The 24,779-nt window shown below is 41.8% G+C and overlaps 1 protein-coding gene across 3 annotated transcripts in view; it reads left to right on the plus strand.

Moving 5' to 3' along the window:
• The window catches only part of RPS6KA2 (ribosomal protein S6 kinase A2), a 297,347-nt gene extending 278,594 nt beyond the window's left edge, over positions 1–18,753 (plus strand). For all 3 annotated transcript variants that reach the window (XM_035320888.1, XM_035320886.1, XM_035320887.1), the window contains 7 exons: positions 6,458–6,547; positions 7,680–7,838; positions 8,991–9,152; positions 13,338–13,414; positions 15,878–15,995; positions 17,032–17,169; positions 17,562–18,753. In XM_035320888.1, the coding sequence (XP_035176779.1) occupies positions 6,458–6,547; positions 7,680–7,838; positions 8,991–9,152; positions 13,338–13,414; positions 15,878–15,995; positions 17,032–17,169; positions 17,562–17,687 (870 nt within the window). In that variant the 3' untranslated portion in view covers positions 17,688–18,753. The remainder of the gene's footprint in view (positions 1–6,457; positions 6,548–7,679; positions 7,839–8,990; positions 9,153–13,337; positions 13,415–15,877; positions 15,996–17,031; positions 17,170–17,561) is intronic.
• The last annotated feature ends 6,026 nt before the right edge of the window (positions 18,754–24,779 follow it).

Genomic DNA, 24,779 nt, shown 5'->3' on the forward strand with positions numbered 1-24,779 from the left:
TGATCCACAGGCGTGTGCTAGGGCTGTGCAGAGCTGGCTAAAATAGTGCAGAGCCTTTCCAAATCGGCTATTCTGCCTCCCGAAATGCAGGCTTCTCTCTAAAATGAGCTGTACTATTTCACAGGTGCTATTGAAACAAATTTTGGTAGAGTTTGTGTTGCTTATAAAATGTATGCAACTGCGTAGGTGCTGATTAATTAGTGCTACAGTTGCAGCCGACGGCTCAGGAGTGCTAAGTCAGCAACAGGCATGCTCTCTGTGCAGAAAGCTGAATGCCTCACCCACACAGCTTGGCCTGATGGCCAGTGCTTATTTCAAAAAAAAAAAAAAAAAAAATAGTGCTAATTAGTCCTGTTTCTTTTAACATTCATTTCACAATTATTATTTTTTTTGAAAGATTTAAGCATGGACGGGGGGAGTGGATCTCTGGAGCTAATCAGAACTAATAGCACAGCGAATAGTCCCTCAGAAACTATTAGGCTTGGAATAGTCCTCCTTGGAGACATCTTAAATGTAAAATTATACCATGGCTTTTTAAATAATGTTAGCCTTTCTGCAGTGATTTTCATCCAGCTTGAGTAATTTGACATCAAAAAAGGAACCAAATTAAAACAGATGCTTGGCATGAATAGGACTTATTTTTAGAAGGAAATATTACTGAAATGGAAACCTGTACATTTTCCAGCTCACAGAACTGCAGAGCTCTAAGTCTGTGATACTTTTGTAGGAATTAATATTGTAGATTAAACTGTCAGTTTGAAATTTCTCCATGTATTGTTATGCCATCTTTTTCCAGAAGGGATGTGTATCCCAGCTATAGCCCGTTCCACCACTGGTATCCCCAGTTTCAGATATGAAACTCAGTGCATAAATATAGCGTAGAAACAGTGTGCAAAGAGACTTGGAGTTAATTCTTCTTCCTCTGCTCATCTCTCCCTCCAGGAAAATGAACAAAAAAAAATGAAAAAAAAAAAAAAAAGAGAGAGGGAGAGAGAGAGAGATTCCTACAGGGAGCATTGCATCATGCTGTTATATGGATCTCTTATTAAATGTGATTAATTCATACTTACACTACAGACAGGTTTTAGAGAAAACTTCAAACCATGTAGGAGGAAATAAAGCATCTTTAGAAAGTGTATAAAGCTCTCGTTCTCCTTGCTTTTTCCACAAAGCCTTCCTGTGTTCCCTGGTGCTGGTCAAAAGGAGCTTTCACATGCCCTGCTTCCTTGAACATACCAGCAGTCTCAGTTGTGGCCACTCGAAGTATTGCAGTGCCCATGCCTCTGCCCTGGTCTTCTGCTGGACTTACTGCTACTGGAGACAGAGCAGGAGATAAGGACTGCCCCAATTCACTCTTGTATCTCAGTTTCAGCTCAAGGAAAGGTCACTTGGGGCAGTTGAAGAAAAGGCAGGCAACCGTCCCATTTGGGACTGGGGGCAAAACCAGCAGCCAAGGAGAGCTACCCCTGATGCCCTTGCAGCACTGTAGCTCCCCAGTCAAAACCACAGAATATCCTTTTTACCCATGTGAGTGCTGCAGGGTGTATCTTTAATGCTTCCTAGTATTTCAGGTTGATCCAGTGCAAGTGGAATTTTTCCAGTGGAATAAATTCACTAAAATAAAATGGATATGTATATATATATATATGTATTTCTCTACTCCATGGTAGTGGTGCAGACAGGGTTAAAGCACAGTGCCAGCATTGTCACGGCTAGCTTGATTTCACCAAGACCGGAGATGGAGGGAGGGGACTCCTCTTGCCCATTTCTATTGACGCAATTAGACTGAGCTTTTGTGTCCTGTTTCACTTAAGAGGAAAAATCAAGTGAGAGCCAAGCAAACGTTTTAATGCAGTGTTGTTTGTTCGCTAAAGATGCATGAAGTCCTTTTTCCCCAGCCCAGGAAGCCTCAAGCAGCACCGAGCTGTTTCCTTGCTCCTCGCTCCAGCTTGCCCTGGCCAGAACACCGTCCTTTGTCCTCAGGCCAGTCACAGCTCTTCCTGTCACCACATCTCATGTTCCTTTTCCATCTTCTTTCTCACTCCGTTGCTTTTATCTCACTCTTTCTTTCAGGCTGTTCAGTTTCCAGACAGCCAAGGCAGTTAAGTTGTCACCTCCTACCACCTGCCCTTTTCCAATCTCCCAACTTGTGGCGATGGAGAGCTCCATGTGAGAAACACAGGCATCCTCCTCACACAAGGTCACCCGGGTTAATTTCAGCTGTTTAAAAAGGCAATTTGCATTAGCGGGGCTAATTCCGCCCAAAGCAGATTAGGGAGTGCTCACACATACCCTTTCTTTGGCAGGGCTGTGAAGGCTGTAAATCCCAGCTGGTGGGTGGTAGCAGACAGCTGGAGACTGTAACATCTGCTAATGGCATAACTAGATCCAGAAGAAGAAATTCATCTACACAGCCACAGACACACGAATGCCTTCACAAAACTGCAGCCAGCAAATATAAACACATACTGTCTATATAGTTACCATACCATTTTCAGCAAGGTTTGGCCCATACAGAACTGTACCAACGCTCTCCTTTGTACTCCTCAGTCCACCCTGGCAAGGCTGAAAACATTGAATAACCATTAATAAGGAAGAATCAGGCGATTTTTTTCCAGGCAAAAGACTTGTAAAAGAACTTGCAAAAACTGGCCAAACTTGTTAAATAGGATTTTGAAAATATTCTCTCTTGATCCTTTCTTCCTGGACAGAGAAAGTGTTCAGTATTATCCTTTGATGAAGCTTGCCTCAGTTTAAAATATCATGAGATTTTTACCCTAAATTCCCCTGAAGAAAACATAACTTTGCTTTCAGTAAAAGAGACAAAGGATGTGCTAGCTGAAGGACAAAAAAGTCCACTGTTAGGACAAAGGACACTATTACATGTGTTGAATCCATTCTGTTCTGCAATTGTTTCATCCGGGGTAATATTGACGATTTTCTAAGCAATTCATGGGTACCCAATACATGGAGAAAAAGTACGTTTGTTCTATGGTTCAGTTTCTTATTTTTCTTAAGTACAATAACAAGCTTCTCTGCTTCATAGCTCTTCCCCACCAAGGTACAATAGAGCTCTTGTTACAATTTCAGTCAAGTTATTTATACTTTTTGAGAGCTTTCTGAGTTGGTGTTCTCCACCACACAGCTACAGAGGGAAATAGAAAAGTAGCAGCATTACATATTACTCAGAACCTCAGGGCTGGAAGTAACAAAAGTATTCCATGAAGTCTGTAACAGAGGATGTTTGTGTATACATTTAGTTGAGTTCAAATCAGAATTAATATCCTAAAGGAAAATCATTCCTTGCAGAGAGGAAGATTTTCAGAAGGTTCACAGGCCATCACAGAGAGGAGCAGGGAAGAGATTGTCTTCAGTATCCGAAAGGAAACACAGAGAGACATAGGTAGGCAACAACCCAGAGCCTTTGGCCCTCATTGGAGCAGAGTAGCCAACAATAGGCTGTCCTGAAAGCATAGCTCTGAGAAATGTTTTCTTAGATTGCATTTAACGGCTGTGTTAGATGGGAGTGAAGTGCCACCTGCACTGTTTTCTGGTCCACACAATCTGTACTGGTTGATTCAGTGGGCAGAGCTAAAACCTCTTCATACACAGGGGTGGACTAATGACAGAGCTGGCCTTTAGAAATCAGAGATAAATTAAGCTCCAGAGCAGCAGCAAGAGGAAGAACCAGTAACAAAGAGGTGGAAAGTGAAGTGTCTGGCTTGTGTCTCTCTGCTCTAGTAGTAGTTCGCTGATCCCGCAAATCTCTTGTCCCAGACTTACCCCTGCTCACACTGAAGTTCCTTCAGATAACTGTCTGGGTAAATGAGAGTGATCATTACAAAGAAGACAGGATTGGTGCCAGTCATTGAGTTTTTAATGTAATAAGTATTCTGGCCCATGTTGGAGTAAGAGTGTCACATGCCTCTCTTCCGTGGCTGATGGCACAGATGTTCTGGTTTCACATGAATGTCACTTACATGAATAAAGTATAGTTGCATTTTAGTTAAACCTCAAAGAGTCCAGAACATCTTTCCATTCCTACTAAAGCCTTCCCCTTTCTAGCCAGTCCTAACATGGCAGAGTGGTGACAAGAATGCCAGATGTGTGGTGTCATGGAGCTGCAGAGAGGTAGCTGAGGGCCTGGCCACCATTTCTGCTTCTGTGTGCACTGTGTCCCCCTGTGCTGGGAGCTCCAGCAGTGATCTGCTGTGTGCGCCTGGGGAGCTTGCCCCTTTAGTCTCTGTGTGGCAGTGTGTGCACATGTTAATGTAAAAATTTGGCGTGTTTAGCAGGACAGTTTGTGATGTATATTTATACAGCGTGCTGTGAAGCCTTAGAAGCCTTACATAACATCTACTGCTGCTGCTACTAAATCACTAGCAGACTGCTTCACGTTATTCTGTTTTGAGTTTTGTGTCAATAGCTGAGACTATTTTAAGGGTTTGGATTTTCTTTTTTTATGATATATCTACAGTTATACTCCTGCATTACTAATAGGTGCTTAAAATTTTCCACAACTCTGGATATCCCCTTTCACAGGAAGATACAACAGAAAAAACAATCTGGAATATACCACTTGCTCCAGCACCGTAGTGGTAGTAGTACTTCCCACTGAAGCAGTAATACTTGCTGCTCTGTTGGTTTGTAGTAGGCAAGCAGACCCTAGTGGGCACACATTTATGTAGTTTCATCAAGTTGACAAGAGCTATATTAGTATATTCCAGCCAAGAAAGTGGCCCTGCAAATCTTTTTATATGTTAGACTTATTGGTTGATTGGGACACATTTGGCCACTGCGGTTTTATTTATGAGGAGTCATTCCATAGGATTTTCATTGGGTTTTTGAGAATGTCTCTACTAAACTGGAAGAGCAACATTATTCTAAGAAGAAATTGCTAGTAGGATTTTTTCTACTCATCTGTTTTTGAATGTTTCCCTTAATTTATTCAAATGTGGATAACTGCCACTTCTCTGCATCGTCACACTGTTGTTCATTCAGAATCAAATCACTGGTATGGTTTCAGATGCATGCCACAGCCACTAACCACCTTTATCGGTGCAAATACATGTCAGTTATGAGGAGTACAAAACCTCTGATGTATGCATTATTATGACTGATGCACTAAATTCTAGACCTGTACTTAAATTCGTGTCACCATGAGTAAGCCATGAAAATGCATGCAAAAGCAGCTGGGCTTTTATCTCCATTAACAGAAGTTTTTAAAAACACGTTTCCCTTCAAACACCGTTGCTTTAAATCTGAGCTCTGTGCTGAGTTCTTATGGAGAACTAATCACATTTAAGGTTGGAAGCCTTCAAATCCAAGCCAGTAATGGAATTATGAGTTTCTGAAAATGCCACCCATTATTCTTCTGTAAACCTATTATTCAAATGTAGTGCTGCTGTTTTCTAGCAATAAGAAATTCTTGCCAAAATACTTTACTCCTAACGAGTTCCTACTAGAATAAGCTTTTTTGCCACTCCCTGTGCAGTTACATTTGAGATTCTAAAGTGCAAATATCTTCCTTGGATTATTTTACAGCTATTGTTTTGGGTTGTAGATATCACCTAAATCTGCAAAGTGAGAATCGCTAATCAGTGCTTTCAACTGGGCAAATGATTGAGATTCTTAGACTGACATCCCAAATATAGGTGCTAGAATATAGGTGCTGATGTGAAGTTGGTGCCATTCTAACAGCAGGCTTCCCATGCAGTGATGCTATCTAAGCAGCAGGTGCAGCATTTTTCTGAGACCGGCTGCTAGACAAACAAAAAGTTTTCACGTCTCGCTGTATTCTCTGATCATGCAAAAGGTGCAGAATGCAGAAATATGATGCAGATTTATTTCTAACTTAGGAGTAGGCAGAGTTTGGTTAGATGGCCAAGTGCAAACTCTGGCCACTCTCTTGTTCATTACAACAGCATGGCTCTTATTTATTTCAACAGCACAGCCATCTACCAGTGGCCTCAACTGAGACCTTCCCTGGCATTAACCATCTACACAATTTCATTTCTGCCAAGCCCACATGACAAGTAATTTCTATTAATTTACTGGCAGACATACAAGCATATGACAATATTACAAATATATGCTTTTTTTTTTTTTTGTCAAAGATGTCATTCTAAAACTATTATTATTTTAGAACTCTTCAGGTTGTTTGATTTCTAAATGAGACTTCTTGTCACTGCCATTATTTATGGGCAAACAAAGCTATCAAAGCATCAAAAAATGTGCCTATACCTTCAGAATCTAAACTAATTGTTGCTCCATCTGCCTTTGGCAGATCGTCAGCGTGGCTCTCATTTTCACAGGGTTTGATTTGGCCTATATAAGAATAATGATTAATAGAAGAATTTTAAATATATATATATATATTTTAAGCTGTAGAAATTGCTTGTTTTGTGCTTAGTGCTGCCAGCTGGTACCTTACCACACTGTGCTTCATTTATTCCAGATAATTGATAAGAGCAAGAGAGACCCCTCTGAAGAAATTGAGATTCTCTTGCGATATGGACAGCACCCAAACATCATTACTCTTAAAGATGTGAGTAATCTTTGAGCACTACAGTATTAAATGATTTTCACCTAATGATCAGTCTCACTTACTGTATGGAAAATTATCCAGTTTAAGGTCAGAGCTAAAACAAGACCCATTGAAATTAAGGGAAAAAAACATGACCTTAACAAATTACTGGCTAACAGCTGGAAAGACTGGACAGATTATATTCTCCAAATCCTGTCTAACCAACTGAAGATAAAACCAAAGGGCTGCAGTGCTGGAAAACAATAAAATGTACCTGGTTTTGCAGCACTTCTCAGAAGTGAGATCTCAGCTAGGATTGTCCATACTGTGTTAGATTCAGAGTTTAAAGAACAAAATCCTGCTTATGTCACTGGTCAGTTCAGACCTTAGACAAATGTATATAAAATTTCTAGTCAGGTACCCTTGGGAAAGTCTCGCCTAATTCCTAAGTATTAGAGAATATCTTAAAATCTGTGCAAAAAGGTTTTATATTCCTGTCCCAAAACATCTAACATTGATGACTATAACACTGTTTATTATTGCAGTCCAGATAAAGGATTATGACATGAAAATGTCCATCTTCCAATTTAGACAAAAAATGTCTTTTCCCCCTTGCAATTGACGTTGATGTTAAATATATCTTGCAGCTCGTGTCAACAATATATTCACCAGAATTGCAAATATAAACTATATGCTATCATTGGAAGCACATCTTGGCCAACAGTATAATGCAGTTCATTTAGCTGATCATGAGTCAAAGGGAAATATTGATATTTAAAATGGCAAATGTTACTCTGTAGAACGGGAAAGAGAGAACATTACTGAGAAGGAGGCTTGGGTGAGAGCCAGGAGACATTTCAGGCTGTGTGAGATGGTGCTGCTTTTAGCAGTTTGGTCTGCTCTGCCGACAAGATAGCAGATCAGGAAAGCTGCCTGTCTGTGTGGACAAATCAGCAAGTTGCTACAGACACAAGAAAAAAGTGATGATTAAGTCTTGTTATGAAGTTGCCTTTTCTGTTGTTAAGCATAATAAGCACATTTCCCACACATTAGCTGACATTTTCTTCTTGCAACATCTTACACAAGCAAGCCAGTATTGTGATTAAAGGGCCAACCTTCACCAAAATATGTATTTGTTGGATTGCTCTTCCAGGTATACGATGACGGGAAATACGTGTACCTGGTGATGGAGCTGATGAGGGGAGGCGAGCTCCTGGACCGCATTCTTCGGCAGAAGTGTTTCTCAGAACGAGAGGCCAGCGCTGTGCTGTGTACTATCACCAGGACTGTGGACTACCTGCACTCCCAGGGTGTAAGCATTGCTTTATTGGTTCTCTGCAGCTGTTCTCTTATGTTCCAACTTTTAGAAAAAGCGAATAGTTGTGATTATGCTTCTCTGAAATATAAATATGTTTTCACCCCCAAAAAAGTGTTCAAATGAAATTATGTTTCATTCTTTTCCCATGTTTGGAATTTCATTTAGGTTGTGAAATAGGGTCACAGGCTTTTTAGCCACTTCCCAGCTGAACTGCAATATGTCAAAGTGGAATTTTCGTCCCCAGATTACACTGATTTTCAAGTCAGTGTAACTTGCTAAGGTAGTTTACTTCTTATCACAGTCATTATTGCCATATCTGAGCTTTTAGCTGAATTTCAGATAGGGTATCTGAGTCAGCAGGTAAGTAGAAAATCAAATGCTCACATTGCAAAGCAAAGTAGCACTTTGAGCAGCTGATGAGAAAGGTTTCTGACACACTGTTAAAGAGCTGACTTCTAAAATCTAAGCTTTCTACGTACAGCAGTTTGAAAATCTCTCCTTTTCCACTTTTCAGGGACAAACAGTTTGGATAACTAGTCAAATATTTGCTTCTTTTTCATTCCATGGTTAAAACAAGTGCATTTTGTGCTTGGACTTGTATGTTTTCATGATAGTTTTTCAGTGCAAATATCATCAATAGAGGCTGTTTTCCCACCATGGAAATGCAGGGCCTGTTGTAAAACACCTACAGAAAGGATTTTTGTGAAAAGTAACCCCTCCCTTCAGGTGTGAGCTACTCATATGAACAGTCACAAGAAGACCCTTTTGCACTTTCCTCCTCTGGCAGGATTTCTTTTTCACCTTTCAGCTGAATATTTAGGGCTGTCCAGGAGACTCTGACACCAATGTGTTTGTACAGCAGCCCCCACTGCCCTCACTCAGGAAGAAAGACCCCCCTTTGAGCAGCTGTCTCCATCATAATGTATCAGCAGAGGTTGAAAAACACATTATTTCTGATTTTAACAGATTTTAAACTTTTTTCCCCTTCTTTTACCTGTTTTTTTTTTAAGCAGCTTTTCTCCAAAACTGAAATATTTTAGGCATGAGCTCTTGACCCACCACAAATAACAGAGAAGAAAGGGCAACCAACCCTGGGTGCTCCCTCACCTCCTTCCCTCACTTGTTATTCACTGATTTCTTGTTAAGGTGGTGCACCGGGATTTGAAGCCAAGTAATATCCTCTACATGGATGAGTCAGGAAACCCAGACTCCATCAGGATCTGTGACTTTGGCTTTGCCAAGCAACTGAGAGCGGAGAACGGGCTGCTCATGACTCCCTGCTACACCGCCAACTTTGTCGCCCCTGAGGTAGGATCGCGTTTCAAAGCCATGACTAAGGAGCACGGCACAGAAAGCTGTGCTCCATCCCTCTCGCCCTTTTTCTCACTGCCTTTCAAAGAGGAGCAGGGCAGAAAGTAGCCTACAAGTGCTTTTTCTGCTTCTATTACCATACATCTTTGTGTCAGCCTTCTCGGGCCAGTTGTTTCTCTCCTGACAGAAGCCAGTGTTGGTCTTGTTCTGACGTACAACGTGCTTTGGGCTCATTACTGGGATAAATACCATTTCTCCTCTAGCTGCTTCTGCTCAGAGTGCTTCCCCTCCAGTGCATTGCATCAGAACAGAGTAAGGCTTAGGAGGAAAATCTTGATATCAGGAACAAGACTCGAAAGAAATATCCATGGTTGAAATCCTTTCAATGCTGAAGTTATTTGCCATTGATTTGATTGAGCTAGAGAAACATCTCTCCTCTTGAGCTTTTCTAGCACCAATCCCCCTGTTAGGGGGGATGTAGGAACTATACCAAAGATAAGAAAATTGTACAGGTCTTGAAACTCTTCTCTCCCAGGCCCACCTGTCTATCCTTACACTCATTTTGGAAACAAGGGTTGAAATTCTTTGTGGTGTCAAATCTCTGTTTTTTTTTTATCCTCCTATAACCATTTCTTATACCTTACCCTGCTCATGGGATAACAGGCTGTCTGATCTGAGTAACAGACCAGAATTGACCTACCCTTTTCTGCCGAATTGCAATACCTTGGGGTTCTCATCCCTAGCTGCCCCAGCAACACCCATGAGAGGGAGGAGAGGGCTGCTTTCCCATTTTTACAGATGGGGAAATAGAGGTGGGCCAAATACCTTGCCTCAAGCCTGGAGAAAGGTGGTTCTGCATCACTGGTGGGCACTGCTCCTTTCACTCAGGCCCACTGCAGCGGGGTTTGGTTCCCACAGCTGGTTGGATTGTTTTGTCCTTTCACTGTGTTGGCTACTTGATATTTTATAGCTGCTTCCTTCCAAGGAAGGACCAAAAGGTTATTTTCTGGGTTATTTTCTATGTCTTGCAGCAGTGTGCATCAACAATTTTTTTGTATTTGCAATACACAACTTCAAATGAGCATCTACTTCTGTTTATTGCCGTCCCTGTAAGAAAAATGCAAAACTATTGCTTTTCAATACTTCATCTGTCCTCTACTGTCAAATACCACTTTCTCTCCATTGGTATCATTCATCAGTCTTTTCTGCCCCATAACTGTCCTCCACCTCATCTGTGTGGATGCAATTGGAAAGTGAAAAATGGGGTGATCTTTCTGGACATTTTCCTTTTGTGATGCCAAAAGATACGGCAATGAGAGCCTTCCAGCGTCAGAAAGATAATTTGTTAAATTGAGACCATTGCCAGAGGCAGTAAAAATTCAAAGCAGATTTTTTTCAGCAAAAATATTCCATTGCCAAGACAGATTGGTTTGTTATTTTATTGCTGTTTGGTTGTGGGTGTTTGTGTTTTGTTGTTGTTGTTGTTGTTTTTTGTTTTTGGTTTTGGTGTTGTTTTTTTGTTTATTTGTTTTGTTTTTTGTTGTTGTTGTTTTTTTGTTTTTTTCATTTTAGTTACTGGAACGAGCTGTGTAAAATTTATCAAAATAAGTTCTGGGGCACCATAGCATTTTAACATCCAAACTGAAAATTAATTGTGTTTCCAAGATTTAAAGAATTGAGGTTTTCTCCAATATCCAAAGTGATTAAAATAGGTGTCGCTATTTTTCATGAGGGGCTATTTTGTGCAGTGTCTGTAATCACAAACATTGCCAGACGTTTTTTCAGGTTTGCCTCTTCCGATTTTAACTGAAAGCAGAAATCACGGTCCCAGACGTTTGTGATGAGCAAGACAGGTCTGGCTAATGCAGGAAACACTGGAGATTAGCTGAAACATTACCTGAACTGGCAGACAGCTTAATAAAGCCCTAAGTGCTTTTACATGTTACCTGCGATATAACGCTGCCCTCCAGCCTGGACCTGACTTGTGCGTTCTCTGAGCTGCAGCATCTTCAGTGTGCTTACGGCACTCAAACGAGAAGGCAAAAAGTCATCCAGGCTGATGACACAAGGGGACAGTGGCGGAGGAATTATGACATGTTTGCATACTCGAGTCTCCCTTTGTTGTGGAAATATTTAATTTGGGGTTTAGATGAGACTATCTGGAAAAGCTGAAAGCTGAGAGAAGGAAGCACTCTGCCACCTAGTGCGGGCGCTGTCTTTTGCAGAGAGAGCAGCGAGGCTTGGTCAGGAGGAGAACCACAGCCTACTGTGTCGCTGCAGGGCCATCTAGACAAAGGACTTCGTTCTGCAGATTTCTTACAAAATCCATGAAGATTTTTTCGTGTGTGTGCTTTGTGTTTTTTTTGTTTGTTTTGTTTTGTTGTTTTTTTTTCATTTGAAATTATTAGATTTTTTATTACCTTTCATGTCCATACACATCCTTCCTTGCATCACAGCTGAGAAAAGCCTGTATTCATAACACTGTTAATCCAATAAATCAAAACATACAGAAAGAATAAAACATCTGGATAAGCATCTGAGCCATTATCAGAACTGAATGAACCCAGCAGAATGTTGGTCCTTGGCACCACGACACCCTGCCATGTGTAGAGCTAAGAACCAGCTCATGCATGTGTTTCAGATCTCACCAAACGCTCTAGGTGATGTAAAACCCTTCTATTTGGTAAATTTTTCTGCATCCACTAGAGCAGGAACCCACTGCATCTTTTGCAAAGCTCTTTCACTGAGCATAGATTTCTTGCTCTCAGATTTGTTTCAAGACACATTCCTGTTATTGTCTGAAGATGTCTGCCCCCTAAGGCAAAACCTAATCTTTTTGGCCAACATTTCCAACACTTGATCCTGCCAGCTTAACATTCTCACTTTAACCACAGATGCAAAAGCCTGCTGGAGACATTTTACAATAGCAGTGTCATTAACTAGTGACTCTCGCTATCCACTGTTGTTATCTGTGGGGTGACATTGCTGCTGATGAGAAGTAACTGCCACCAAAGCTTTCCTAGACAATGGCACAGAGTGAATGTCTGCGATAGCTAGCAGAGTTGCTTCAAACTGAATGATAGCATGCAGTGACACCTGCCCATTATTTGGGAGTTGTGTCACCATTGCTTAATAGCCTGCTCCTCTAAACTTCATCACTGCTCCATCTTTCTGTCATTTGCTTTTTACTCAATTTTCCTTCGTAATTTGAGGAAGGCCAGTGATGGCAGTGAAAATGTAACTGCTTAAGAAGCAGCAAGTATGCCCACACCAAAAGATACATGTTGGGCATTCAGTATCACACATGAAGCAAAAAGCAACTGAGCTTAACAAATAGCCAAGAGAAAGAGCTTTTTTTTCCATATTTTTTCAAGGTAGCAAATGTTCGCTCAGCAGCATACCTGGCAGATGGTTGCTTTACCACTCATCATTTGTAAAATCTGTCAAGGCAACATTTTCTGAAATTTTTTTTTTTTCTAGCAACGCTTGGTCTTTTCTGTGATAAACTCCCAATTGCTGAAATAGATACTGGGTACTAATCCCCAAGGTCAGAAAAAGACTTGTTGAATTTATACATTCCTTTTTCACGTGTGTTGCAAAGCAATAATTTATCTACCAATCCACCAGAAGGGAACAAAACTCTCCTTCTGTGTCAGAATTGAAGTTAATTAAACAGAATGGTCATTTGCTTTTATGAGCAAGTAGAAGATCCAGAGGTGGCTCCTGAGCCTTTCAGAGACACAGAAACAAAGTTCTTCCCCTAGCCTCAGCAGTGTTCTGTCACTCAGTGACTTTGCTTTCACTTGGACCTGCATATAACTAGCTTCCTTTAAGAAATGCTTTAAAATGTTGAAGTACACAGAAAGGGTTGCTCTGCTTTGCTGTGTGGTAGGTGGTCAGAGGTGTTGAAAGCCAACAAACAGCCTTCAGCTCCATCACGGTGGAGGTGGCAGCTGTGCTGGGCTTGCACACCAACCAGCGAACTCCAGCCTGGGTCACACTTTGCCCGTGCCACTACCGACCATTTTGCCCCTGAGGCAGTCACCTATTCAAGCCAGACATTAGGGCAAGCCATGAAGATATTACCAGATACAATCCCCGATCAGTGCTTTTTGCAACCCAGAAGGAAAAATTCAGGAATGTGGATTATCCAATTTTCACCCCTGTCTTTTGTTCACATAGGTCCTTAAACGCCAAGGTTACGATGCAGCCTGTGACATCTGGAGCTTGGGGATCCTGTTGTACACCATGTTGGCAGGGTAAGTGGAGAGGTTTTCCTCCAGAGGGCATACTTTAGCAGTGATCAAGCCAGAGAGGAGTCAGAGAGAGAGACAGCAAACTGACTGTCCTTCTCAGGGAGATGTGCTGAATTGTATGAGGCAAAAAAATAGATGCCAAGACACAGAATTAGAATAAGTTTTTCCAAAACATATAAGTATCTTTGTCACTTTACAAGTAGCTTAGGTTTTTAACAGCCTGCGCCAGTAAACATTCACTGAGACATCTAAAAGGTCACTCGCCACTTAAGTAACATGAAAGTTTTACATCAGAAGAGTAATTTAGAAGTGGCATGTGGAGAGCCAGGTCATGGTCACCTAACCCATAACAAAAGATTTATTCACTCCTATTAATACATGTATTCTCTTCAGCTTCATTCTTCTTCTGTAGTTGTTGTTACTGAGGTATTTCAGCTCCTTCAAAGGCTAAAACAAACAAAAACAAACAAATTAACAAAAACAAAACAAAACAAAAAAATTTCAGAAAGGACAGAAAGTAAATGAATAGATCAGAAAGAACAGCAACAGGCAGCATGATTTTGATTAAAAACCCTACCAATGGCTAAAGTTAAATATTGGCACAAGAAGGCTGGAATATTGAAATAAGCAGAGAGGGATAAGAATAAGTTGTGCTGAGTGAATGGGAAACACAGTGTACAAAGCCAATCTGGAATTATCAGACCCCTGCACTTCATTTCTTTTGCTGGCAGCAGGGTATAGTATGTGTTTATTTATCCCAGCTAAGTGCCACTTGAAACTTTTCAGTGACCTCTGACAGCTCTTTAGTCTACTTCATGATCATTCAGCTGGCAAGATGGCAAGAAGCTTGGATTCATTCCTAAATTCATACAGGAAACAAACAGGTCCTGCTGTTAAGTTATTCATGCTGCTTGCCTTGTGGCTTACAGAAGAGGTGCCAGGAGTTTCTGTCCCATCTATTTTGTTCCTGAGTACAGGTGTGTTCAGCATTAGCTGAAATACACTGGGACTTTCTGGAGCAGTCTTCCAGTCTGCTGTGATCCTCTCAATAATGCCATTTCTACTTGTCTAATGTCATGGATTTGCATTGATACACAACCAGAATCAGTAAACAAAATCAACACATTACCAAGAGTCACATTACTTAGCTGATTATATTCAAAGCGTTTCTTTTCAAAATGTAACTTGAAAAAAAAATCCAAATATATTTTAATCTGAAATACATATTACATAATTAGCAGATGCTAAATTGGCCACCAGATGCTATTAAATTGTATCTCACCTTTTTCTACACTTAAAGGAGAAAATACGAGTAATGTGTGCTGAATTTTAGGTGCCACCACTGCATTAGGGATGCTCTTGTTCTTCCTTACCAGAGGAGGGAAGCAGGAGCTGACTGTTTGCACTCAAGATGTTGTTCTCCTCCCATCATCACTATCAGCTCAGACACTGAAGACTAGAGTACGAGTCTGGATCCTATTAATACTTGGTATTGCAGCAGTGGTAATGACAGACTTTTGAATGTTGGCCAGTCCTGAACCTTCACTGCATCCTTTTCAGTAGTTACAGCATGGAATATCAGCATGGATCTCTTTGGGCTGAATTTCTGTGAAATCTGAAACGTTCTTGAAAGTTAGAAAATACAGTTTGAGGAATAGAATGTGCCAGGGGGGATAGGAAGCTGTGGCCAAACCAAGACGTCTGTTTAACAACCTAAAAACCAAACTGGCAGGTTTCCAGAAAAGGAAAGACAGATGGAAGGGAAGATATAAAAATCCCGGATACCCTCCTTTTATAAATCTACACAGCTGTTCAAGATTGCAGAGTAAAATTTGGCTTGGCAAATTTTAGTCAGTTGCAAAATCTTACCACTTGTCACTTTATGAAGAAAAAAAAAAAAACTGGGCCCTATACGTGTGGCACTGATTTTGTAAAGCTGAGTACATGTTACTACTAATTTCTGTCTGGCTAGATCAGGAAGATTTTAATTAACCCATTGCATATAATTTGTTTTGTCCAGCAGACTTGCACATTGTGATTAACAAAGAACTGCAAAAGAGACTACAAAGGATTCTTTTTTCCTTTGTTTTTTTTCTGCTTCAGATATGAATTTTTCTCCTTTATTATTTTTAGACTTTGTTCCCATTATCAAGGTTCTTCTATCAGCAATAAAACTGAGTCAAAATGAGTAAAGAAGAAGCAAAAGCGTGTATTATATATATATATATTACATTGCTTAAAATAAGAATGAAAAAAATATAATAAATTCTTTTTTCATTTAATATGAGGAACCATTGTACTGTGTAGCTTGAGTGAAAATGAAGTAGCTATGGTGGGCCATTCTGGAAGCAAATTCCTGTTGTAATCAATGGTATTTAATATTAGATTCTAGAAATTATATACCTGCAAATTAGACTCTTTTCTTTTTTTTCTTTTTTTCTTTTTTTCTTTTTTTTTTTTAAATAGGTTCACTCCTTTTGCAAATGGACCAGATGATACCCCAGAGGAGATTCTGGCTAGGATTGGCAGTGGCAAATATGCTCTTACAGGAGGAAACTGGGATTCAGTATCTGACACTGCAAAGGTCAGTGGACGCTTTCTCAGATTTTTTTCTTGTTTTCTTGAATGGGATGGCAATCTGCAATTGTAACAAACTTAGAGACAGACAGAAGGGTTATTTCTCAGTGTCTTACAAAATAAGAGCTTGCTTGTTCATACCACTCTGAGTTAAATAGTGCTAGGAATTTTGGTAGTTTATTTCATTAAATGAAGGCATAATATAACACCATCAATTATGCACACTGTCAAAATCAAAATGGCACAGAAGTCTTTTGTCACTCAGCTGAACTTTTAAAAGAAGTGTAGGGTAGTCAGTGCCACAACTCAAAAATGCCAAATTTCAGCTGGTGCTGGGACTTTTGGGCATGAAACCATGCACTCATCTGTGAGACAGGCGGATGGGCAGGAAAGCTGGCAAGCTTACAGTTGTCTGGCATCAATTAGAAACTTTGACACAATTTATATATTCCCTCAGGAGATTTCAGTTGTAGCAACTGGCAGTATCCAATGGAAAAACATTGATATATTCCACCACAAAACCACAAATAATCTTAGCAACTTATTCATCTTGCTAACAGCACCTATGAGGCTCATTGTCAGACAATGAATTTTTCATCAAATGTCCAGTTTGGAAATTAAGATATTCAGATGTGGTGGAACTGGTATCACTGAATTTTAGCTGCCTTGAATGTTTGATTTCTGTTCTACGCTTCTTTTGTAAGCAGGCTCCAGAGTCAGGGAGGAGATGCCACCAGATGGCATCCTCTCTAAGGTAGCATTTATCATTCCTACAAGGTCTCTAATAATTGTTAACACTCTTTCAGCAAGCTGCATGCCCGCTACTTTATCTTTTGTTTGGATTATCAGTTGAGAATTGAACATTACTCCTGAAAATTTTGAAGATCACACTTTACACTTAAAAACTATCTTAGATAAGCGTATCTAAAATGCACCCCCCTCTCCATTTGGCATGCTGATGAGTGCCATTGGTTATCTTGGTAAATCCTGCACTGCTAGTAATTACTTTTTCCTTTTCACTGTCTTCTTCCCTTTAAACCCAGGACATTGTGTCTAAGATGCTTCACGTAGACCCTCATCAGCGCCTCACAGCAGTTCAAGTGTTAAGACATCCGTGGATAGTGAACAGGGAGTACCTGTCTCAAAACCAACTCAGCAGACAGGACGTTCACCTGGTGAAGGTACATCCCTCACCCTTGCTTCTTCCTTTTTTTTCCAGAAAGAGCTGGGATTTGTGTAAATATTCTGAAAAGCGATAGAAGAATTGGGAAATTAGTTTGCAACAGAGACCAAATTTAATATGGCACTAGACTAACAGTAAAGCTTTTTGACCTGTCATCTGCTTGATATTTTCAACTTCCAGCTACATTATAATGAAGTGGTGGGAGTCACCCCTTCCTGCTACCCACTGCTTTGAATCAGAGACAGCCCAGCTGTCTCCCAGCCAACAGACATTGTGATCATTTTGTGGAAATTGTCCCTGCGCAAGGGGATTGGATAGGGAAAGTGAGGGCAGAAGCAAGGAAGAACTGAATTTGAGCCTTTTTTTTTTTTCTCTTTTTCTATTTTACAGGGTGCCATGGCAGCCACTTACTTTGCTTTAAACCGAACACCTCAGGCACCAAGGCTGGAGCCTGTATTGTCCTCCAATCTGGCTCAGCGGAGGGGCATGAAAAGACTTACCTCAACCAGGTTGTAGCAGTACCCTAAGAGGCCTCTTTGGAAACCCACAGTTTATTATTTGACAGATTCATCTTTTCTTGGTTAGTAGAACTTTTTGGACACCTTGCATACAAAATCACCAGAACTAGCAAAAGCCCAGTGTAAGGCAAAGTTTGCCTTTGCTCCATCATTTCTTTTACATTCCAGCCAGGATCCTGAGTTTAACAACTTCATAAAGATGTGCCAATTTTGCTGGTAGCTCCGTTTCCTTCCTGAGATAAAGCCAAATAAAGTAGACGTGCTCCATCCTTCCCTCCCTAGGAAATACTATTTTTGAGTCTTGAAGATGTTCCGTGGGAACATAGTTTTCATTTTGTTTCTCAAGAAAAGCACTTTTTGTAATGAAGACGCAGTCAGGTTTGAATGTTCTCAGCGGTTCCAGCAGGCGTCATGATGAAGTGGCTCGGCTGGTCACCCATAAACACCTACTGATCTCCACTCGCTCCAGGAAGAGTGAAGGCTGCAGGGACACACGGATGATATCTTACTTGAAATAAGTGCTATACGACATGAAGGAGAGAAAGCTGCCGGTGGTGGAAATACCTTCTGATTTCAAGAAATTTTTTGCACTTTGCCCCTGCTCTCTCTGGAAAAAAGTCAGCACTGCTTGAGGAGGAGCTCATGCCGTGAGCTTGACTTACTTGGAGGCCTGGCCCACCAAGAGCGGAAAGTCTCTGAGAAACTTGGTCCTCCAAGGAGATTATGGGGTCTCATGAAACTGTGGGAAAGCATTCATGTAAAACACTGGGAGTAGGAGCCTGTGGGTCGGGGGACACAAGGGTATCTGGTCTTGGCTAGCAAGGAGAACAGCAGGCAAATCCACCCACGGTAGCGTGGTGGGGAGCGCTGCCCAAGGGAGATGACGTGCAGGTGCTTCGGAGGCAGACCAGGGTTCCCTCTGAGGGAAGGGGACATTCCCCAATTGGGGGTGGTTCAGAAGAGGGTCTGTGGGTGCCTGGGGTGCAGAGGGGCTGGGCAGGGTGGTGCAGCTGCCCTCCCATAGTGCTGATCCTGCTCCAGGCCTCCTGCGGTGGGCTGGGTGCCTCCTGGTGTGGAGCAGAGCCACTGCTGGCCCCATTCCCTGTCCCTCCAGTGTCTGCTTCTGAGGGGCCGAGATAACTCTGTCACGAGCTTTAATAACAGTACATTATGAGGAGAAACAGGAGGATACCGTGCTTTTATATTTATATAAATATATACTCTTGTATTTATATATATATATATATATAAAAAATCTGTACCTAATACCTGGATTTTTCAGGTTCGGGGAAAGAAAACCTGGTTGAAAGGATCTCAGAAAAATTGACCTTTTTTTCCTCATTCCCTGAGCTATTTTTTTTATTGTTTTTCTTATCCATCGTGGCATATTGTGGTCACGAGCTGACCAGGATCCTTCTTTGTATTGCATTTGTTAATTTTTGTTTTCCAGGTGAATTTGTCACGTCAGATGCTTTGTGGGAGAAGCTAATGTGCTATGTTGGCTTTTTTTTCTGTTGTAAAGTGGGAAAAAAAGAAAAAAAGAAAAAAAAAAAAAAAGGAAAGATGTGAACATGGAGCTTTGTATGCTAGAGATGGCAATTTTCCTTGCTGGGTCCTTTGTGCATTGTGGTACCAAACTGGAATTTCCAGACCATGGCATCAGTGTCCAAGGGAATGAGGAGCTGCATTTGCTATAGCAATATGCTCCCTAAAATGATCTGTGTTCCAATGTTGACTGAAATTTGTTTCTTTGCATTAGTCTATTTTTAAATCTAAATTTATTCTTAATAATTTAAACCAATATTTAATGTTCAGGTTTATGTGCTGTGCACACAGGAATGCTGCAAAGCAGCTCTCCTTGAAGCCCTTCTCTTTTCTAGAATAAACAATGCTGTGAAACTTCACAGAGAAGATGAATTGCCTTGAATTGGAGTGTGTGAACACGTGCAGGTGTGTCTACATTTATCTACACAGCAGCAGAGAATAATATACCTTAACTGGCTAAGCTACCCTGGCTAAGCTGTGCTCAGTATCAGTTTTTGCTGCCTTTACACTTTTCCTCTCACTGGAAGCTAATTAAGTCTCATTTACTTCTGCTGTCAGCACACTGAGAAGTGAGTCTGCAGGCAGGAGATGCCCTGGCTGATGCAAAAATGCTCTGGCCAGGTCCCTGGGAGTGACTTCTGTCCTGGAGGAAGGCAAGATGGGTACAAGGATGGTAAGGGCAATCTGGAGGGAGGGCTGGATGTTCTGGTGTCCCAGCTGATTCATGCTGTTTCAACAAAATGTCTTTTAATGTGTAATTGTATGTTGGCAGAAAGAGTGTTGTAAATATTGGGTACATTCTTTGTCTTCCCCAGAGATTTCCTGGTCACCTTTCATTGGTTCAGTTTGGTTTCTCTTTACAGCCATTTAAAACATTTTGATCCCCTCTTGGTATATATTCAGTCCTAGGTTTTTGAGCATTTTTTAAAATCTGAATATTGTTGTAGGCCAAGCTTACAGGATGCAGGTCTTCCAGAAGCTTAATGGTTTGAATCTGTTCCTGGTCTAGCTCTTCAAACCCACCATCTATATCCCTATTAATCATACAAGGTTTGGGCTGTGTACAGATTGATATATTTGTTGATCATTAATTGTTTTACCTTATAGGCCCACAAATTGCATATAATTGTTTTTGATTACCAAGATTTTGTTGCCAGTGCATCCAAATGTATGCACATGTCTGTGTCCATGCAAATACACAAAACCATGTTATCTCGGCTTGTCCAAATAAGAAGAATACCAGCATAGTCAGTGCTTGAAGCGATACTTGGAGTAGTTGTGTCTGTGGTGTTCTTGAAAATCTGACATTGAAAACAATAGTGGTTGCTCTGGGTGTGAACAGGCAGGTGGCTCAGCAAGAAACTCTGCCCATGGATAAAGTTGTCGTGTGGGACCTCCCCTCCACCCCAGCTATTATCCTTGTGCACCACACAGCAAATCACCCTACACACAAGACTGCTACTGGAGAAGCTCTTGTGAAAGCTTTCCTGACCTGTTTCAGTCAAAATGAACCCACTTAATCCAGTTCCACAGTTGGTCTGGCTGATGCAACTTGCTTGGACTGAAATACAAGAGCCCCCATCAGCAAATTGAAGGCACAGCCACTCCTGCTGGTTTGCACTCACTATTTCAGACTGATAGCAGCTGCCACTTCCCCCAGACCAGCTGCATCCAGAAGAAGATGCTTGGCCATGGCATAACTGCTGCTCTGCCTGCTCTAAACCAGCATCTCCTTTCCAGGCACCTTGCTACACTACAGCTCAGCAATAAGCATTTATTCTTTCTAGGAAAAAACTTAACTGAAAAAGGCTTAGCCTCTCTCTCTCTCTCTCTATATATATATAACTGTAAGGAACTTTTACTAAATGCTGTGCTTAACTCCTGAAAGTCTAAAAATCTCTTTGAATTAGATAACACCATCTTGCAGGTTATTAGTCCACAAAGCGACCTAGTGCCTTAGGCTATTACAAACAGTACAGTTCAATTTTCAGACCATCAAAGTGCATAAAGCAGTGACAGTCCAAGGCATCCTCACTGTGTCTGTCACAGACAGTCAGCTCTTCTGGAGAGGTACTTCACAAGCTGTCCTTCAGCTTGGTAGAGCAGAGTCTGCCCAGCAGGGAGAAGGCATCCCCCCACATTTTGTAGAGCTGGGTCCCGCCCCTGCAGCTCCAGGACTTTGAAGAAGCTAAATGGCCCTAAGACACGGGGAAGAGTTGCCCCATTTCCTACATAGCACCACAGGTTGTGTATATGGAGAGGTGTGGGAGATGCTGCTCAAAGGGAAGGCTGCCCTCACCCTCAGTTCCTCATGAATTTTTACTTGTTTAAAATCCTTTTATTTTTTTCCCCAGCAAGTTTTAACAGCAGATAGCATTTATGAAGCCTGACTTTTTCATCAGAACACAAGTAAGCCCACAGACACTTTGTAATCAGTCTCTGCATATGAAAGAAAGAAAATAAACAAATAAATAAAGCCACCTGACAATAATTCTGGTTTGCTTCTGAAGAAAACCAGCTTGAAGAGCTCCCCAGCCCCTCTCCCTGGGCACGGGGCTGACCCAGACACAGGGTGCTGGGAGGATCATTGTGTGTTGCGTTTCTCCAGTGCACGGATCGTGTGTCCCTGTGCTTCACCTAACCCTGTGTGCTGCACCAGGGCTGTTTTTAGCTAGACTTATGGCTGAACAAGTTTTAGACTGAGTTTGAAATGGATAATAAATCTGTTCTCCTAAAGGGTAGATCAGACTCTATTAGAAATCAACGTGTGGATCTTTAAGGAACAGAGAAAGGACAAAAATCTGTTTGCCTTTGTAGTGCTGTGCCACAGCACAAGGACTGAAAACTCGTACCAGGCGCTGGTACAGCTCAGTAAAGGCGGTTGCTGGGTGTCTGTGACATGAGTTATGGTCGGGCTCAGATCATCCCCTAAACAACTCCTGTGTGCAGTTTTGCGTGCCGCAAGGGTTTCTTATGCCATCGGTCCCAAGAGCTCCAGCCAGCGCGTCTAAGTGCTGAGGCTAAAAAAAGCCAGGCACTCTCTCTTGACCTTAGCTGCTTTCTGTGCTTTCCCACCTCCCTTATCCAGGTCACAGTGGGGCAAAACAAATGTTGGGGCATCTGAACAAGTGGTTGGGAACAGCAGCAAGGCAGCAGTGTCTTCTCTGACAGCAGCGCTGTCAGCACGCTGCCAGGCCACAGCTCGGGTGCCACCCGCCTCCCTCTGGCTTATGCCGAGCCAGGCTCAGATGCCGCCAGTGTTGGGGCAATGCACGGCTGGGTTTTTGTAGGGAAGCAGGTTTCCCAGGCCAGGCTGTGCATGCAGAGGTGGAAGGCCAACCAAGGCTTCGAAGTTCATCATGAGTTCACATAAACTGCCTGTAATCAGGAGGTGTGGGCTTACAGATGGCATGCCATGGGGAGATGGTACTGACTGTGTGTATTTTTGCCACCGGTGAGCTTATAAAGACAGGAAAAATCCTGGCATCTGTCTTTAAATAATCCATTTTTACAGAGGAAAATCCTGATTTTCTGGAGTGTGATGGCACTCTAGATCCCTCGCAGGAGGAAGGCAGACAAACATGGAAGGTAAAACGGATTGCTGCAGCTGAAAAGGAGGTATCTTAGCTTCCACAACAAAACCTTTTTTTTTCTTTTTTGAAGTTGTATGTTAAGACGTTTATAGTAAAATTGCCAAAGCAGATAATTAGAAGCCAAATTCCCTCTCTGACCATCTGCAGACTGCTCCTTTAAACAGGAGCCAAGTGAGATCCAGGGTCACGCATCTGAATCCTAACAGACAGGCACACAGAACAACTGGGCCAGCCAGCTCCAAGATCCTTTAGATTAAAAGAAAAATGCTTAAAACAATGCCAATCAGGTGTTTTAATACAGTTCATAACAAAGGAAAATGTGCACACCCATTTTCTTTTCTCCATTTGAAGTACACATCAAAATCCTACAGAAGCAGTACCCTTAGGTGCCTGCTGACCTTGCTCCTACAGCTCCGCGCTGCCCCAAGGTGTTAGGGTTTGGCTGCCCCCTCCATGGCTGCCCCCACAGGCACAAGTAACAATCACACATCCCCTCAGATCCTGACAGGTAGCAAAACTTGGAGTATTTTTACTCAGAAAAAAATGAAGGTAAAAGTAAGGCTCTCACTGTGTACATAACTAAAATCCTCAGCGTTTAGGTGAAGGGTGGGTGGAAGCCTGTGCAGAACAAGAACGTTACGGAGCAAATAAAGGCGTGTTTGTTCTTAGGGCCAAATTTTAGCCAAAAAACAGTTCATGAGTTTTGTGAGCCTCGGCCTAGCATCTCCACGTGCAAGTACGTGAAAACACATGCGAGTCAGACACTTAAACAGGCATCTGATCATGCATATAAGTGCTGGCTTGCACGTGTAGATGTTTTGCAGCCTAAATTTTAGAGTTTAAGAACTGGGAGTGTTGTATCCACCTGTGTTGTTTTAACCACGATGTTCGGTGTTGGACTGTACAACCACCTGTTCTTGGCTAAGTACAAGCATTTGCAGATTCACTTTGTGCTCCACTGTCTCCTAAATGGATGTGATGGTCACAATTTTCAGACATCATAGACTGAAAGGCAAATGGGGAAAATGCATGCCTTTTCGATAAAGGGGAATTTTGAAAGGGGAGTCTGGAAGTAAGCATTTGGAAGCTCAGGAAATGAGAACCAGTTGCTAAGAGATTGTTTCTGATTTGTTCCTTGTAGCCAAATCTTGCCTCCCTTATTCTTGTTGTATTTGTACCTTACTCTGTACATGGCTCTGGTGCAACCCAGGGTCAGCTCAGAGCAGGGTCCTCCTGGTGTCACAGCAGTGGAGTCTGGCCATTAGGTGATGACGTGTGCAAGGGGTTTACTTGGGCAGTATTAAATGAATCTGTCAAAATACGAACCATGATCTAGCACTTTGTTTACAGGCTCCATATTCATGTTTACAATGATTTCTGAGGCTCACGCTTTTTATGTTTCCTGTATGAAAAGGGCAGCCAGTGTACAGATATTTATTATGTTTACCAGCGTTTCCGAATAGATTTTTTTTATAGTACATGGTTTTATGAAGTGTAATATTTTTATAGCAGAATGACGATCTTTGGACTTTCTATATTGTTACATACGACTGTTTGCAAATAAGCTCTTTGCTCCCCTTTCTCTGTGCACTGTGTCCCGTGTTGCTGCTGCTACTGCTGCTGGCCTCAGCTGCTGCTGCCCCGTGGTGCTGTGGGCTGACGGGGTTGTGAAACTGTGCGAGCTGACTGCCAGGAGCTGTGACTGTGCCGAAGGGCTGGCTGCCTGCTGGGATCCCGGCAGGAGGATGGGAAGCTGGGCTGTACCAGGGCAAGGGCTGGCTGCAGATGGCCCCGAGGGGAAGCCTCAGTGCTCACCTTTGTCTGTACTCTGCCGTTCTGGCTTGACATGCCTGTCCTTTTCTTTCTTTATAAAGAAATAAAAAAAAAAAAAAAGGAAGAAGAAAAAAAAAAAAACAAGTCCTGCTTGTTTTTGCATGACTCCTTTCCAGTTC

Source organism: Oxyura jamaicensis, chromosome 3, assembly GCF_011077185.1.
Source record: "Oxyura jamaicensis isolate SHBP4307 breed ruddy duck chromosome 3, BPBGC_Ojam_1.0, whole genome shotgun sequence".
Taxonomy (NCBI): domain Eukaryota; kingdom Metazoa; phylum Chordata; class Aves; order Anseriformes; family Anatidae; genus Oxyura; species Oxyura jamaicensis.